Source organism: Lynx canadensis, chromosome D4 (assembly GCF_007474595.2).
Source record: "Lynx canadensis isolate LIC74 chromosome D4, mLynCan4.pri.v2, whole genome shotgun sequence".
Lineage (NCBI taxonomy): Eukaryota > Metazoa > Chordata > Mammalia > Carnivora > Felidae > Lynx > Lynx canadensis.
This window is the reverse complement of record NC_044315.2, coordinates 88585664-88600978: the sequence shown is the minus strand read 5'-3', so window position 1 is coordinate 88600978 and position 15315 is coordinate 88585664. Positions and strand designations below refer to the sequence as shown.

Genomic DNA, 15315 nt, shown 5'->3' with positions numbered 1-15315 from the left:
CTCTGGTCTGACGGCAGAGAGCCCAATGTGGGGCTCGGAACTGTAAACCGTGAGATCACGACCTGAGCTGAAGTCACTCAACCGACCCAGCCGCCCAGGCGCCCCCCCCCTTGTCATCCTTCTCCCATCCGACTCCCCCGCAGTGAACTGAAGGTACATGGATTTTTCTGGAGTGTCGTGGGAACTCAACAAAGTGGCTACAGTGAGTACAGCTGGGACAGTTTGGGGCCCAGGTCCCTGCTTCCCAGGGGGTCCCGATTAGAGAATCTGATGCAAGAGGGCGAGACACAAAGGATCAAACTCCTTCTCGGTGTGCTTGAAATAGGATTGCCTTGAACATCAGCTTTCAGGCCAGAATGGAGCAGCCTTGATCCGCACCCCCGCGCGCTGGCCAGCCCACACATCTGTGGCACACGGCGATGTGTGTGTGTGTGTGTTTGGGTGGGTGGGTGGGGTCCTGGCTTCTCCCAGAGTTGCCCCCACCTGCCCACGAAGGCCGCTCTTTCCTAACGGCCTGGCCGCTATGGCTTTGGGGGACCAACAAACTTGATCTGGGGGTCCTAGAATCCTGGGGGAGACCGGGGGAGCCCAGAAGAAGCCAGAGAGAGGGTCAGTAGCGAGGCTGATGCCTTTTTCAGATCGCACAGTCGGCCCCTGGCACTCGCCGCGGAATGGGAAAAGCCACTAGAACAGAGGTCCTGGACTCAGTCATTACCATGAGTTGCCGTGTTTTGAGTGCTCATCACGAAGCGGATGTCAAGCGCTCTACAAACTTGTCATTGAACCCTAACGCAGCCCCTGACCAGGCAGAAAGTTCTCATCCCCACGCTGCACTTGAGGGAGCTGGGGGCACGGAGTGCTGAATAATGTGCCTTAGGTCACAGCGGTGGGGGCAGTGCTCACACCCAAGCTCGAGTGTCGGTGCATTTACACCCTCCACGCCGCTGCCGCGGTTACGCTCTATAAAGTCTCAGGGAAGCCGAATCGGGGAAGAGGGCACCATCGCTCCCAGGGGAGACACAAGGTTAGGTCCCTTCACGACTCTGGCCACAGCGTCTCACCCACCGGCACGTAACCGTGTTTAATGCGTGTTTCCGTTTAAAGACACCTTATCTGGGGGCGCCCGGCTGGCTCTGTCGGATACGCGTCCGACTCTGGATCTCGGCTCAGGTCACGATCTCATGGTCCGTGCGTCTGAGGCCCGCGTCGCGCTCTGTGCTGACCGTGTGGAACCTGCTTGGGATTCTCTCTTGTCTCCCTCTCTCTGTCTGTTCCTCCCCGGCTTGTGCGCTCTCTCAAAACGAAAATAAGCAAACTTCATAAAACAGTAAAGACCCTCATTTGGGGCGCCCGGGTGGCTCAGCCGGAGGAGCGCGTGACGCTTGAGCTTGGGGTCATGAGTTCAAGCCCCACGTTGGGGTGTAGAGATTAAATGAAATAAATAGGTATAAAAAAATAAAAACACCTTATTTCATACATATTGTCGGTTCACTGACACCGACTGCCTGCTTGCACTTAGGGCTACTGGACGGCACCGTGCTCAAGGCCATTTTCAGCAGCGAAACCACCCACAGGAAGCACAAACGTTGCAAAACCGTGGCACTGAATAGACCGCCAGACGGACACTTGCCTACAGCCCCAGAGCCGTGACGGGCAGGCGGCGCGTTGCCTCTGTTTCCCTCGGCGAGAGACCCGTGCGTCGCGCAACTCCGATTGTATTTTTTTGGCCGAGAACATCCACGGAAGCGCGGTGGGTGTTCATCTGGAGATTACACACAACCGTTGGTGAGCAGGGGCGTTCGTGAATGCGGAACGGAAGACAACGGTCGGCTGTAAGGGCCTCACAGGGCCTGGCCCACGGTCGGCGCTCAACGCTACCTTTCACAGCCACTCCCCCACCATCTTGGCTGCCTCGCTTGGCGGTCCCGACGCTCATGTGGGCTCTCGAATGCAGCCCTGGATGAGCGCAGCATAGACCTTGGCACGGAACCGGCCCCTCCACTTGTCTGAACGAGGGCAGGTCATCTGGATGACCGCTCAAGTCACGCGGAGCCCTCGGCTGTGAAATGGGAAGAACCCTCCTGTCTACCCTCCAAGACATGGAGACCTTCATCCGTCTCCTCTGGGAAGGGACCAGAACTCCCTTGCTAGAGGCTGCTAGAAGTCCCTCCGGACAAAGGCCAGCAAGGAGCTTCGTTGTTACGGGGGTTCCTCGACTTCCCCTTCCACCCCACGCCAGGCACGGACCCAGCCTGGCCAGCACCCCCTGCGGAACTGAATGTCAAGCCGCTTTCTGGCCATTACTCTCTAGGAGTCTGTTAGGACCATTTGCATTAGCCTGTCTAAAAAAAAAAAAAAAAAACAAACAAACCCGGCTGGGTCCCCGGGGACCAGAAGTGGGGCTCGGAAAACTGTGCCATCGCAGCCGGCTGGGAGCTGAGGCTCCGTGGCGTCCAAACGCCCTCGTGGGCCGGGTCCTGTCTCGTGCCATCTGGGCCCCAGCCAACCCGACTGTGGGGGCTGCAGGGCACCACGGACGGTCACCCCTGAAAAGGGACACTGAAAAGACGGCACCCCCCCCCCCCACCCGCTGAGAGGGCAGGGACGTCGATGGAGCACGTTGCCGGGAGCACTCCCCACCCCCCAGCCCAAACTCTTGCGTCGTTCGGTAACAGCCCAGCCCGGTCCTTGAACACTGCCCTGGGGAGGCGGGCCGAGGCCAAGTCCGGGGGCGTGTGGTGGTGGGTGGGAGAAGGGGGGGGCGGGGTTCTGGAGTCAGACTGGGCACCCGCCCCACCCCCGCCTCCCCAAACCCAGACTGTCCTTTCAGTGATGACCGTGCAGCTTTCTTAATGGAACACAATCGCTGAACTTGGTACATTTCGAGCACTTTGGCCTTCCTTCCAGGACACCAGACAGCTGATGAAAACCATCTTCTGTGGGCGCCATGTTAATGAAGGGCCAAATTTCATATGCTTGCAAACTTTCCCCCCTGCCTCCTGCTGCACTATACCCCGCCTTCCCCCGCTTCAATAAAAGGTTGCATCAGAGACAGAGAGAGAGAGAGAGAGAGAGAGAGAGATTTCCATAATTTATAGTATGGGCATTTCACTGGGGACAAACGCTAATCTGTACTTACCGATACATTTAAGAAAATGCATCCTCCCGCAAGCCTGCACCATTTACGACTCTTGGCACGAACCGCAATGCTCAGTCTTCAATTAAGGGACACCTTAGGGTTCATTATCACACAATCGCTCCCTGTGAACCATGCCAAATGCTGTTTTGGCACAGAGCTTGGAAGATGAATTAGAAGGAAGTCTTCTCTGTAATGCCCTCTCCCCAATTCCCATTCCCATCATCAGCGTTTATGCCCTCCTCCTGCCCGCCCCTCCTTCTTTCCAAGTGGCTTTTACTATTCAATTTCTCAACGTCAAACTCGATTCTCTAGAGGTGTAGTTAAAGATGCCACATCTTTTTGTCTTCCGGCTCTCAACAGGCCTCCGCACGGCTGCCGTCCACACCCCTTTTCGGCCTCGAGGAGCCACAGATGCTTTCCCCCCCCCCTCCTCTTAGAGCTTGGGGTGGAGAAGAGAAAAGGGACCCACACTGGAAACGCACGCACCCCCCCCCCCACACACACACACCGAGGGTTCTACACGGGGTGCTCGCAGCACCGGGCGTCTACACGAGGCAATGACTCACATGTAAAGCTAGCGGCCGTGGGAGGGCGTTTTCAAATATTAAAAGTCGGGAGCTGTGTTCAGAGCCCGTTGCTTTAACCGACCGGAAAGGGAAGGAGGGAAGGAGAAAGCGGAGTACAAGGCTCCTCTGTCTTCCTCAGTCCCCTCTAGAGCAGGGCCCACATGGTCACGCCCTGTCCTGAAACGGCAGGGCCCTCCGTGACTCGAACCTGTGGGTAAGGCCCCCCCCCCCCCCGCTTTTGTTTCCTTAACGGGAACACGGGAAGAAGGCACATTCGCCGGGGCTTTCCGGGTCTCCCAGCCCCCGGTATCCCTCGGCGGGGCTCGGGGTCCCGGAGGGAGCGGCCGGGCAGCCTAGGACAGCGTGGAAGGCAGGCCAAGGGCACCGGGCCCAGAGCAGCCCTGACGTCCCCGGCCTGGCCGCCCCGCGTGCCCGGGAAGGGTGTGGGGAGGCGCGCGGGCGGAGGGAGGCTGTGTGCCGACTCAGTTTCGGGAAGCTGGTCACAACCTCCCTTCGATGAATCTTCCGGCTCCACTTAGCATGACAGCTGTGAGGAAACTCGCTATTGACGTCTCGGTGTCACAGCCCCCCCCCGGCCAGATGGGACAGGTAAGAGGGGCTGGTCGTGATCGAGGCTCTCCCGTCAGACCGTCCGCTTCTGCGAAGGCTTTAAAATAAAATGAGCTTAACGAGCCGGGCCCCAGCTAAGTCGGGCTGATGTTCGCGCAGGACGAGCGGGCTACAAACTCCAAGAATCTTCGCTCGATTTTATGGCCGGGGGCAGGGGGCAGGGGGCAGGGGGGCAGGAGGGCAGGGGGCCGAACGAGCGAGAGGAAAGCGAACAGACTAAAAATACTTCGCCCACAAGACGTCTTGTGGAAATTTTATTATATAGAGTGTAAAATGAATTGTCAGTCAAATAAAAAGAACACTTTTTTTTAAACAACATGCATAACATTTTCCAATTGCCTTTTTTTTAATAGTTAGACATTTCAAGCATTATAAGGAAAATAAGGAGAAAAAAAACAGAGACTGTAACGTCGGTACATTTCAAACGGAATGTCCCTCAGATCAATGAAAAATGCAAGGAAAAACAGCTTCGATTCCGTTTTTCTTTCCTTTAAAAATACATGTTATCTGTACAAGATACACTACAGTAAACGTCGGAGATCATATTATCCCTTTTATTAAATCAAAATCATTTAATTCATATTGTGGTTAATACTAGATTTATTCGTCTAGTTAATTTGACAAATATTAAGAAAATATCTCAAAGGAAAAAGGAAGGAAACACCTTGGAATTAAAAAATAGTTACTACATTTTTATGCGGTTTAATGTGCCACAGTGTTTGTTAAAAGTTATATCGGATTTCTTTTTAATATTAAAAATAACAGTATTTATATTTCTGAGAGAAGAGAGAAAGGTTTTTCGTTTTGTTTTTAAAACCAGCTTGGAGGTCTTAGATACACAGTTGCAAATGGTAATGGAGACACGAAAAAAAACGTATGCTAAACACAAGAACATTTTATATTACCCCTTTAGCACTCTAGAAATTATACAAACCCTATAAAATGCCCCCTCCCAATCCCTGTTGGACAGCAATACAATTCTCTGTCTCAATTCAGAATTCACATAATTAATTACAATACATAATAGTTCAGTTTTTTTAAAAAATGCAGTAAAACCAGACAGCCAAGATACAAGAAATTAGAAGTAAAACATTTAATGAATTTACACATTTAAGAATATTTAAATACTGTTTAAAAATTTTTAAAAGAATTTGTTACATACCACCTAAGATTTCCAAGCCACTTTCTGTCGCAACAGAAAAAAAAAAAAAAAACCAAAAAACTGTAAATAAAAAGACGCGCGACGAAACGAAACGAAACGAAAACACACCGTGTTGAAATGTCACTGCTCTGAGGCACATTCTGGTGCCTGAATTTGTAGGCACTGCTCCAAAAAGAATCCCAGAGCTTACACGTTTGAAATAACAAACAAGAACAATGAAACAAATTATCAGCCATTTTTAGTAACGAATTTTTCCCGATTTTTAGAAAAGTCCTGTTAATCTAAATATAGTGTTTCACAGAACAAAACAAAAGTTCTTCATCAAAAGGTTTGCAAATCTATAAACCTCTGTTACAAACGGGTTTTCGCTCACAATGATTTCGGGGAGAAAAGCACTGCGGGCCGCCGTCCTACTGCTCCTGGGGAAGGAAGGGGACAGAAGTTAGTCTGTGAGGCCACCTCTCATGTCCTCGTCTCTGTCGGCAGGGGGTGACAGGTCACCCTCCCCCCTCTGGCCCGTCAACAGGCGTGGACACACACACACGAGCCAATGTCTCTGCGTCTCCCCGGGGCCCCGCGTCATGGGACCTGGCCCAGACAAACCCTCTCCTGAACAGGAGGTCCTGGGCGGCTCTCCAAGCAAGGGACACCGCGGTGTGGGGCAGGGGAGCGGGCGCGAGAGAGCTGTCCTCGGCCACCCGTCAGCCCCGTCCCCTGTCTCCGCGGGGCCCCGGGCACAGAGGCCCAATTTTGGCGGTGAGATGACCAGCGAGCTCTGGGCCCGGGGCCTGTGGTGACCGACACGCCGTCCACAGGGACCTGGCTGGCGTCGGGTCACCTGAGAGATGCTCTGTGGGAGGATCTCGCCACGTTCCCTACGTTAATAAGAAACCGGTTTCTGGCTTCTGACCGGACGAGAGCCGAGCGGGTTTCCGCGCGGGACGAAGGCCGGGCGCCCTGCCCTGTCGGGCCCGCAGACGCTGCGGACTCTACCCTCCTGTCGCCCGCCCCGCACCGCTGGCCGGGGCCAAGGGTGACAGTGAGGCCACGCTGCCCTCTTCAAGGACCATGACCCCCACGGTCCCTACCGTGACACCAGGCCCGCCCCGGATGCTCCGTCTGGGCGCGCTCCCCGACAGCCGGGGAAGCTGAGTGCCACTCGCCAGCGGGCGTGAGGCGCCTTCCTCCCAGGGGCTGCCCAGCCAATCCCTCCCCCGCTCGGCCCAAACCCGCTCTCTCCGGGGCGAGGAGGGGGCCGGCGTGGCCGTGGCCGGGCGCACACCCAGGCTCCGGGGAAAGGGGCTGGGGGCCGGGCCGCCTGGCCGGCGACGCACCTGGCTGTGGGCCTGAGCCTGTCCTAACGTCTGCCCGTAGAAAGCGACCTGCTGTCTGTAATATTCGGCCCAGGCCATCGTGTAGTCCGGCGGGGAGCTGGCCGGAGGGGCAGCGCTGGCGGCGTGACCTGACCGACAGAGGAGAGGACAGGGGTTACCGGGGGCGGACACGTGGCGGGGGGAGGTCGGGGACACTGCCAGCTTGGAGGGGTCCCTTCCCAAAGGCTCGGGGGCGGCCGGAACAGGCGCTGGACGTCGGCGGGGCCGGGGTTGGGGCGGTCGGGCGCGGCCCGCGTGCCTGCTGCAAGAAGGTGCCATTAGCCTCGTGCTCCTGGCCCTGCTCCGCCCCTACGGGACCCTCCTGTCTTCTCTCCAGAATCACCTTCTCTGCATCTGTCTGCCTGCCCCGTCGGCTGCCAGTGCCAGAGAGAGAGACAGAGAGAGAGAGAGAGAGAGAGAGAGAGAGAGAGAGAGGGGGAGAGAGAGAGAGAAAGAGAGAGAGGGAGAGAGGGAGAGAGGGAGAGAGAGGTGGGAAGAGGGAAAAGAGTGTAAGTACCTGGCTTGGGTGTGGGGTGCGCCTGTGCGGAGGGGCCAATCCCACCAGGGCTGGAAACACAGGCCCACGTATGTCTGGGAGTCTAGACTCGGGAGGTCTGGGGAAGACGGGGCATCTGGCCTTTCAGCAGGTGCCTGGGGTGCCGATAACCTCCCTGACCCCCATCGAAGTCCCTGGAAGGGCTATCCACCTGGTGATGATCCCAAACACCAGGGCGAACATCTCCTCAGCGGCCTCTGACCTGAGCTGCTCCAACCAGCAGGTGACACCCTTCGAAATCAAGGCACGTGAGCCGTCTTCCCCGACAGCCACTGTGGCTCGGCAGTTTCGCAAATACAGAGGATGTCGCACGAATTTTCAATGAGTTATTTGGGGGCTTTTCTGGTTGCTGTTCCCAAATCTCTTCCTTCCCTCGTTAAAAAGATGGGTTTTGTTTCTGGCACAGCTAAGAGAACGAGCTTCCTCGAGGTGGGAGGCCAGCACCTCAACACCCCCTCCAATTTTAGACTCCTGCCCTGAGTTTTGTTCTTCCTCTTCCCCACCCGGAAACGACCAGAAAAAGCCGGTCACGGAAGAGGACGCCTGGCTGGTCTGAGTCCTGGCCAAGTGGTTCTAAAGGGGGTGGCCGAGGCAGGGACAGCCGGCCCTGAGCTGTCCTCAGGCCCTGTGGCATCCAGAAGGGGTTGGGGGGCGGGGGGGACGTCTCCTCTGACAGACACACAGGGACCCGGGGAGACAAAGGCAGGACTGAGATCGAGTCACACAGGGAAAGCGTTGAAGAACAAAGGTGACGGGGAGGCAGGGCCGACGAAGCCTAAGGCGTGGGGCCTCTGGGCCCAGGGGTCTGCTTGCTCGGAAGGCCGTCTCACTCACTCTGCTTTTTGTAATAGTCTTCCCAGGCCTTGCTGTAGTCGGGCTGGCTGTTCTGCGGCTGGCTCTGCTGGCCTGTGCGGAGAACACAAAGGGTCAGGCCCCCGGCGCCAGGCCCTGCTCTGCGCTCGCCCCAGGCCCTGTGGCCCGGGAAGGCGGCAGCAGGCTGGCCGCAGGGACAGGCCGACGGGCAGACGGGTGTGACTACGGTCCCCGTAAGGGTGGGGCCGGGCGGGACGGCTGTCCCCCGCCACCGCCACTGGCGGGACCGGCCTGGACCCTTCGGGTGGAGATCCGAGCTGCAGGGAGCCCCGGGGCCGGGGCGACTGTGTCTGAGGGTCCCCGAATCGGCCTTCAAACGGGACAGAAGATCCAAGTGGTGCTGCCCGCACCCTTCCCCTGGCCCTTCTGTTCGAGAACTGGTGGCTTTCACCCTGGATGAGCAGAGTGCAGGGAAAACGGCCCAGAGACTGCCGCGGTGAGGACGGGAAGACGAGGGCCACACGGCAGAGGGGCCGAGGGCCACCCCGTGCGCCTGATCCCAATCTAGCTTCGCGCCTTTCCGGGACAGGAGTGGAGCGGGAGAGGAGGCGCGTGGGGTCGCGTCCAGTGCACTCCCCGGGGTGTGCGCTCTGTGTGGTGCCGGCCGCGAGGGCTGGGCTGCGGAACAGGGTGGCAGCGGCCAGCCCCGGGCGTGGAGGGACGAGAAGCCTGGAGCGGGGCGACAAGTCGGGGCCTTCCTTTCTGCCGAGGTCAGGGCTGGCTTTTGCGTCACCTGCTAAGACCCCTGCAGCGTCCTGTTTTCTGTCACCATTGCAGTTGGCGGCCGGCAGGCAGCACGTGCTATGGTGCCCACGTTCACGGCAAAGTGTCTTCCCCTCGAGTTAATTTACTGCATCTGAGGAGGGGTGGGGGTGGGGGCGGGGCAGTCTGTGTGTGGGGCTCGGGAAGAAGTGAGGTGGGGGGAACGGAGGGGAGAAGACCACCCTCATCCTCCCGGTGGGGCAGGAAGGGACTCCGGACGAGGCTGGGATTGGAATGAGGCAGTTTCGGAGGCCGGGGGCGGGGTGAGGGGGGCACCAAGGGCTCCTCGGTCAGACCCAGAGGGCTGGCAATAGCGAAGGCTGGGAACGGCGGCAGGAAGCCAGGCCCCGACGGTGCTTTCTTGGACTTGTCCCGCGTGCCTCTGCCAAGCCCTCCTGGCCAACCTGGGCCGAGGCGGGCGGCCGGGCTGGGCCTCCGCGGAACCGTGGCCCCAGGGTCAGCTCCCCTCCGGAGGGACGCCATGGCCCCTGTCACTTGCCCCGAGTCTAGGACTTTCTCAGAGTCTTGGTCCTCGACGCTGGGGCAAACGTGAACCCGACCCGGGTCACCTCCTGCCCTGAGGGCCCTAAAGCTGACCGGCACAGAAGGAAAGAAAACGGGAAGAGGCTCTGGGACAAAGCGGGCGCCGTGAAGCCCGGGCCCGGCGGACACCAGGCGGGGCGCACGAGTCGGCGGGACAATTCTCGACGGTATCCCGCACGTTTGAGACGCTTCACAAATACCGCGGAAGAAAAGGAACAACAGAAGGCAAGCGTGCCATCTCAGACCTCCGGGGTACGGTGGGAATGCAGTCTAAACCCTTCGTGCCACAGACGACCAGACGGGGGCCCAGAGAAGGGGACCGTGCGGAGGGCCGCCCCGAGTCGGCTTCCACGCGGGCTTGTCCAGCCGCGCCCGGGGGGGGGGGGGGGGGGGGGGGGGGGGGGGAGCCCAGAACGTGGGCTCGGGCCCTCGGGGGCAGAGCCGCAAGGACCTCGTGCAGACAGACCACAGGACCCTTTCCAAACGCAGGCGGCCGCTTCAGAGGGCCCCACATCTGAAGGTGAGCTTTCTGTCTCGTTCTTGTTTTCAAAGGCTGTACCAGCAATAAAGCTCGAGAGCGACTCATGAGGCCACGTGGGGGCCGGAGGGCGGGCTGCGGGGACCCTTCTCTTACAATCAGCTGTCGGGAGAGGCATCACCCGGCACAGCTCATCCTCCGGTGAGTCCAGGAGGTAGAAAAAACAGGCTTTCTAAGACCGCGCTGGAGACGAGGAGGGGAGATGGTCACCGTGGGGAGCCACCGTGGGGAGTGGGCGGGGAGCCCCGAAAGCGGGCACAGCCTGGGGGAGAAAGGAGGGCAGGGCCAGGCCCAACCCCCAGGCCTTCCTGCCCGGTGGTGGGAGCAGAGCGGACAGGAGTGCGGCCCTGAGAAGGACAGAGCAGAAGGGAAAGGCAGCCCTGAGAGGTGGACGGGAGGGAGCCGGCCGCTCAGCCGGGCAGCCGCTGAGACCCACACACACCCTGTCTCCGCAGGGCCTGCCAGCGGCTCCCCAGCCCGCGTGTCAGACACACCGGCCCCTCGGCCTCCGCGCGGCGCGCACGGTCCCGCCTCCTCCCGAGTCACTTACTTGGGACCTGCTGGGTGGGCTGTTGCCACGCCTGGTAGGTGCTGCCCCATCCCTGGGTCAGGAAGGCCGGAGGACCGCTGGGAAGACGAGAGGGTCATTCGTCCCAGAGCAGGTCACACCCCCTCCTCCTGGCCTGGGGCCCCCTCCCGCCACGCCGGCCTCGCCCTCGCCCTTCGCTGCTCCCCCCGCCCCCTACTGGCAGTGGCCGGGGCCCCAGTGCCACCCGTCCCGACAGAGCGAGAAGTCACCCACCTCACAGGGGTGCTGGGGGGGTTTCCGTTCACCTTAGCAGCGATGCTGGGGAAGCAGGCCGAGCTCCTCGGAGGAAAAGCACTGCAAGGAAGTGAAGGATCAATGAACACAGTGCCTGAGGGCCTGGGCCGGGAGGCCCTCCGCCTCCAGGAAGGCCTCCGGGAAGGCTCTCAGCCCGGGACCGCTCAGCGGGCTACGAACAGGCTAGACACAGAGGGGCCAGCGGACAGGGCCAAAGGGATGGGACCTGCCCACACCCAGAACTTCAGGCTATTGGCTGGCCCTCCCTGGAAGCAGCTGGAAAGAGAGAGCCTCTTGAGGCAGAGACCGAGGTGAGACTCACTGCTGATGAGGCGCCGTGGGCGGCTGGCTGAACGGGCTCTGTCCGAAGGCTCCGGGTGCTCCCAGACTGGTCCCCTGTCATGGGCACAGAGGGAGCTCTCACTGCCTGTGGGCCGCACCTCCGCCCTCTGCCCAGGCCCACCCCGAGGCAAACTACCGCTTTCGGGGAGACAGAGCCGAGGGAGGTCAAGACACCCTATGACGCTCACTAGCCTTGCTTCCCCACGGTGGACTTTTTCTGCAGAAACGGCTTCTGCCCCGTGGAGTGACCGATACCACACGCAGCCAACGCTGGCACCACCACAACGGCCCTAGCGTGTCACCCTGGGGGTCGGGACCAACCTGCTTGACTCTCCCGTCAATTTAGGCTGGCCCATGGCTCTTTCTGCCATTCTACGTCCCCTTTGAGGTGAGCAGTGGCCAATCTGTCCTCCATCAACACTCCCTTTCTTTATCTGCTTTGAGGCGCCTGAAACTAAAGCCAGAGTCAATGAACGCTGCCTGCAGGGCCGGCCGCCAGGGCCAGGCCCGCGGGAGTCGGGGCAGCGCCGGGGGGAAGGCTGCTGCCCGGGCTGCTCATCTAAGCCTGTGGGGCGCACGGCTCTGGGCCTGAGCTGCTCAGCTGTGGGGGCCTTGGGGAGACCTGCTAGAGGGCTTCCTTCCTCGCCTGGCACCCACCCCCGCCCCGGGCCCCGACCTTCCCCGGCCCCTGTGGCAAAGCGGGAGGGGTGGCCCTCACGGCACGCGAGGGCCGGAAAGCACAGGAAGTACGAGCTTCTGGGGGAGGACAGGTACCCGGGACATCCCAAAAGGAAACCCAGCTCTCGCCACGCCAGGTAGGGAGAACCTTGTACGTACACCAACTTTCTCATCTATGAGATGTCTGGCCACCTCGATCTGCTGAGGGACGCCCCTGATGGTGAATACTCGCAGGCTGGGGTCGGTGCTGGGGGGGGGGTTCCGCTGGAGCTCCACATGCGCTCCCGACTGCTGATTTATGCTTTTGATGTTCTCACCTCCTGCGGGCAGGTGGACACAAGACACAAGGATAAGTGGCAGTGGGGGCAGAGCCGGACATTCTGGAGGATTCCGCCGTGGAGAGGAGGGAAGGGCGGGGCCCGCGCCCCAGCCCTTGCCCGGGAGAGAAGTGCCCTCGGTTTACTCCGAACCGGTTCTGACGAACACCAGGGCCCTCTCGTCTGCGAAACCGGACTCGTGAGCGAAGCTGGTCCTTCCCTCCGAGCCAGGCTGAAGCAGACACCGCGGGGCGCCCGGGGCCCCTGGATGCACACGAGGGAGCTCGGCCCTCCCAGGCCCAGGGAGGGCACCCCATCCTCCTCGTACAATGAATGGGGGCCCCCTGAGCCCCGGCGTGGGCCGCCTCGCTGCAGTTCTCCCCCCTCCACAGGGCAAACAGACGGCCTCCGGCTCCAACAATGCCTGGAGCCCACTCGGGCGTCCAACGTCCCATCTTGTCACTTCTCGGGTCCCTGCTTCCTCCGTGGGCGGGGGTGGGGGTGGGGGAGGCAGGTCTAGACAGAGAGGCAGCCGAGATGGGGGTCACAGGGGCCTGGGTGGAGCGGGGTAATGAAAATTTAGTTGGACTCTTTGAAAAACCCGTGAGAGTTCCAGTCTCTTAATGAGATTTGCGTAACAAAGGCTCCAGCAGTGTCACAATGGTGTGATTCTTCTTTAGAAATTTCACAGAACTTACAGATCAGTCCTGCTCCATTGGGGGGGTGGGGGGGGGGCGCGCAGAGTATGAGGAAACTTGGGAGCAGAGTTTTGCGAATATTAGAGAAAGACAGTCTGTGGAAAATCTGGCGCAGGAGACCAGAGAGCCCCAAGTGATGAAAAGCAAAGACCGAAGGCCAGTCTGTGTCGCTCCACCCAGCCCGGAGTCAAAACCAACCTCAGATGACATCTGTCATTTCATGGTAACACGTCCACCATCCTTCCTGCGCTACAACCGGCCCCCTAGCCCGCTGCTGGGGCAAGTAGACAAGGAGGGGTTCCCAAGAGCAGGCCCAGCCTGTGTCTCATCTCGTCCTCGACGGGACGCTGTGGGGCCAGGAAGCAAAGACGGAGCCGGGGTCCCAGCAGGCTTCCTGAAGGCGGGCACCACAGGAAGGAAACCAGGAGGCTGATGGCCTTCGGAGAGAGGGCCTGGTGCAGATCGGCTGGTGCCTATGTCAGTTGAGTTGAGGGTGGGCTTCAATTTAAAAGCAAATGAAAAAGCACTCCGCAGACCGACGGGTCGGGACGTGCACGTGAAGTTCTGCTACAGCTCCAGAAAAGCGTCCCTGCGTTTTCCCCCTTGAGCAAAGGGCACTGACCAACGTGGAAGTCACAGCAAGCCTGCCCACGGCGGCTCCCCCGGCCCCCGGGTTGAAGCGAGCCCCTCCCAGCCCTGGAACTCCCGCCCTCCACTCCCAGGTCGTGAATTTATTTTCTCTGCACCATGACACGTGAACAGCTTTGCCAGTCCTGGGCAAAGTGTTCCTGGGGCGCAACAAAGAGCAGAAAGAACGGGCCGAGGCCCTGAGTACCCCCCGGATGCCGCGGGGTTCTCGGGTTCTGGAGGCAAGAGCACAAACTGCGCGTGTGTCTGAGGCCGAGCCCAGACCGGCTGTCCTCCGCCGGGCCCCGGAGCAGCGGCCCCGCAGGCCCCGATCCCGGAGGCCCGGGCGGCACGCTCGGAAGGTGAAGAGGCACCACAAAACCGCACGGGGCCGGAAGGAGTTAATTTAAGTTCACCTTCCTTCAAAATGAGGTCACCAGCTTGGCACATGGTGGCTGTCTACAGACGCATTCGGCAGCCTGTCCATTCTTCCACCTGATGGGGGGCAGAAGCGACCCACCAGCGGCCCCCCGGCTGGACGTGAAATCGTAAAGCAATTAATCAAACCTGCTAAAAGGCCCGGCTGACAAGAGCAGGGCTGGCCACACTATCTGTCACCACTGCTGTATTTATCATGGAAATCCAGCAGGGGCCCCGGGAGGCGCAGCGTCTGTCCAAGGGCTGGAGCCGGGGGGTGGGGGGGGGAGCTGGGCCTGGCTGCCTGTGGCTCCCTCTCCTGCCTCCCTCACTCACCCTCACCACGCGCCTCTCCGAAGAAGGCGCGCCCCTCACACCCAGCCCCCGTGTGCGGTGTGCGTGGCGGGGAGAGAGACCCTGCTCGCTGAACCCTGGGTTATCGAGGCTGCTGTCGGAGCCCCGGGACACAGGATCGGTCACCGCCTTGCACTGTTGTCACTTTCCTGCGGGAGTCGCCCAGCGGGACTCTGGCGGGGACACACGGCGAGGGGCCGTTTGCCCGCACCCAGGTTTCACGGACTCCGGGGAGCGGTCACAGTAAAGGCAGCGAGATTCTGCCAGTCTAGAGGAGACGCACGGTCAAACCTCGCTGACAAAACGGTTCTCAAAAGGCACAGAAACCTAGATCTGATTCTCAACCTACGGGCACCTAACTGGTTTTCATCTCGCAGCAGCCAGGCCGATGGTCCGGGGGGCGACTCTGACTTAACACAGCATCTGGGCAGCTGACAATATCCACTAAACGCTCATCAGCACGTATCCCCTGCCGGGAAATTAAAACGAACCCACGCCGTTCCTGCCACCTCCGAAAAGTAAACAATCTAAGAGACGACGGGAGATAAACATTTGGCAAGAGCACACATACAAGCGCATACACACTGTTCACGGGCAGGGCTAAGCGCAGACTCCAGAAGGTGCCCGAGAGGCTCGGGAGGGCGCATGCAGGCGCACGAGAACGCGCTAAGGCAGCCTCAGCTCCCTGTTGAAGACGTTCTCGGATCACGCGCTGTGGATCATTAGCACGTCTCCGACAGGTCAGGGAGGGCTGGTGGTCGAGGACACTGGAGAAACCCTGGGGCGGAGCCTGTCTCTGCGTCCCCCACAGGTTGTCAAACGCGCACATGCTGCCCCCGGCGAGGCTCCCCCGAGGGCCCACGGACGGCGCCCCTCACGGAGACACCTTCGCCGCGGCGGCGATGTCTGCCTGCTCT

At 59.9% G+C, this 15315-nt stretch overlaps 1 protein-coding gene across 2 annotated transcripts in view; it reads right to left on the bottom strand.

Moving 5' to 3' along the window:
* Nucleotides 1-4558: 4558 nt before the first annotated feature.
* The window catches only part of FUBP3 (far upstream element binding protein 3), a 51161-nt gene continuing 40404 nt past the window's right edge, over nucleotides 4559-15315 (bottom strand). For both annotated transcript variants that reach the window (XM_030293050.2, XM_030293051.1), the window contains exons 13-19: nucleotides 12145-12305; nucleotides 11288-11361; nucleotides 10945-11025; nucleotides 10693-10769; nucleotides 8261-8332; nucleotides 6832-6959; nucleotides 4559-5916 (exon numbers count right to left, since the gene is read on the bottom strand). In XM_030293050.2, coding sequence (XP_030148910.1) covers nucleotides 5908-5916; nucleotides 6832-6959; nucleotides 8261-8332; nucleotides 10693-10769; nucleotides 10945-11025; nucleotides 11288-11361; nucleotides 12145-12305 — 602 coding nt within the window. In that variant the 3' untranslated portion in view covers nucleotides 4559-5907. The remainder of the gene's footprint in view (nucleotides 5917-6831; nucleotides 6960-8260; nucleotides 8333-10692; nucleotides 10770-10944; nucleotides 11026-11287; nucleotides 11362-12144; nucleotides 12306-15315) is intronic.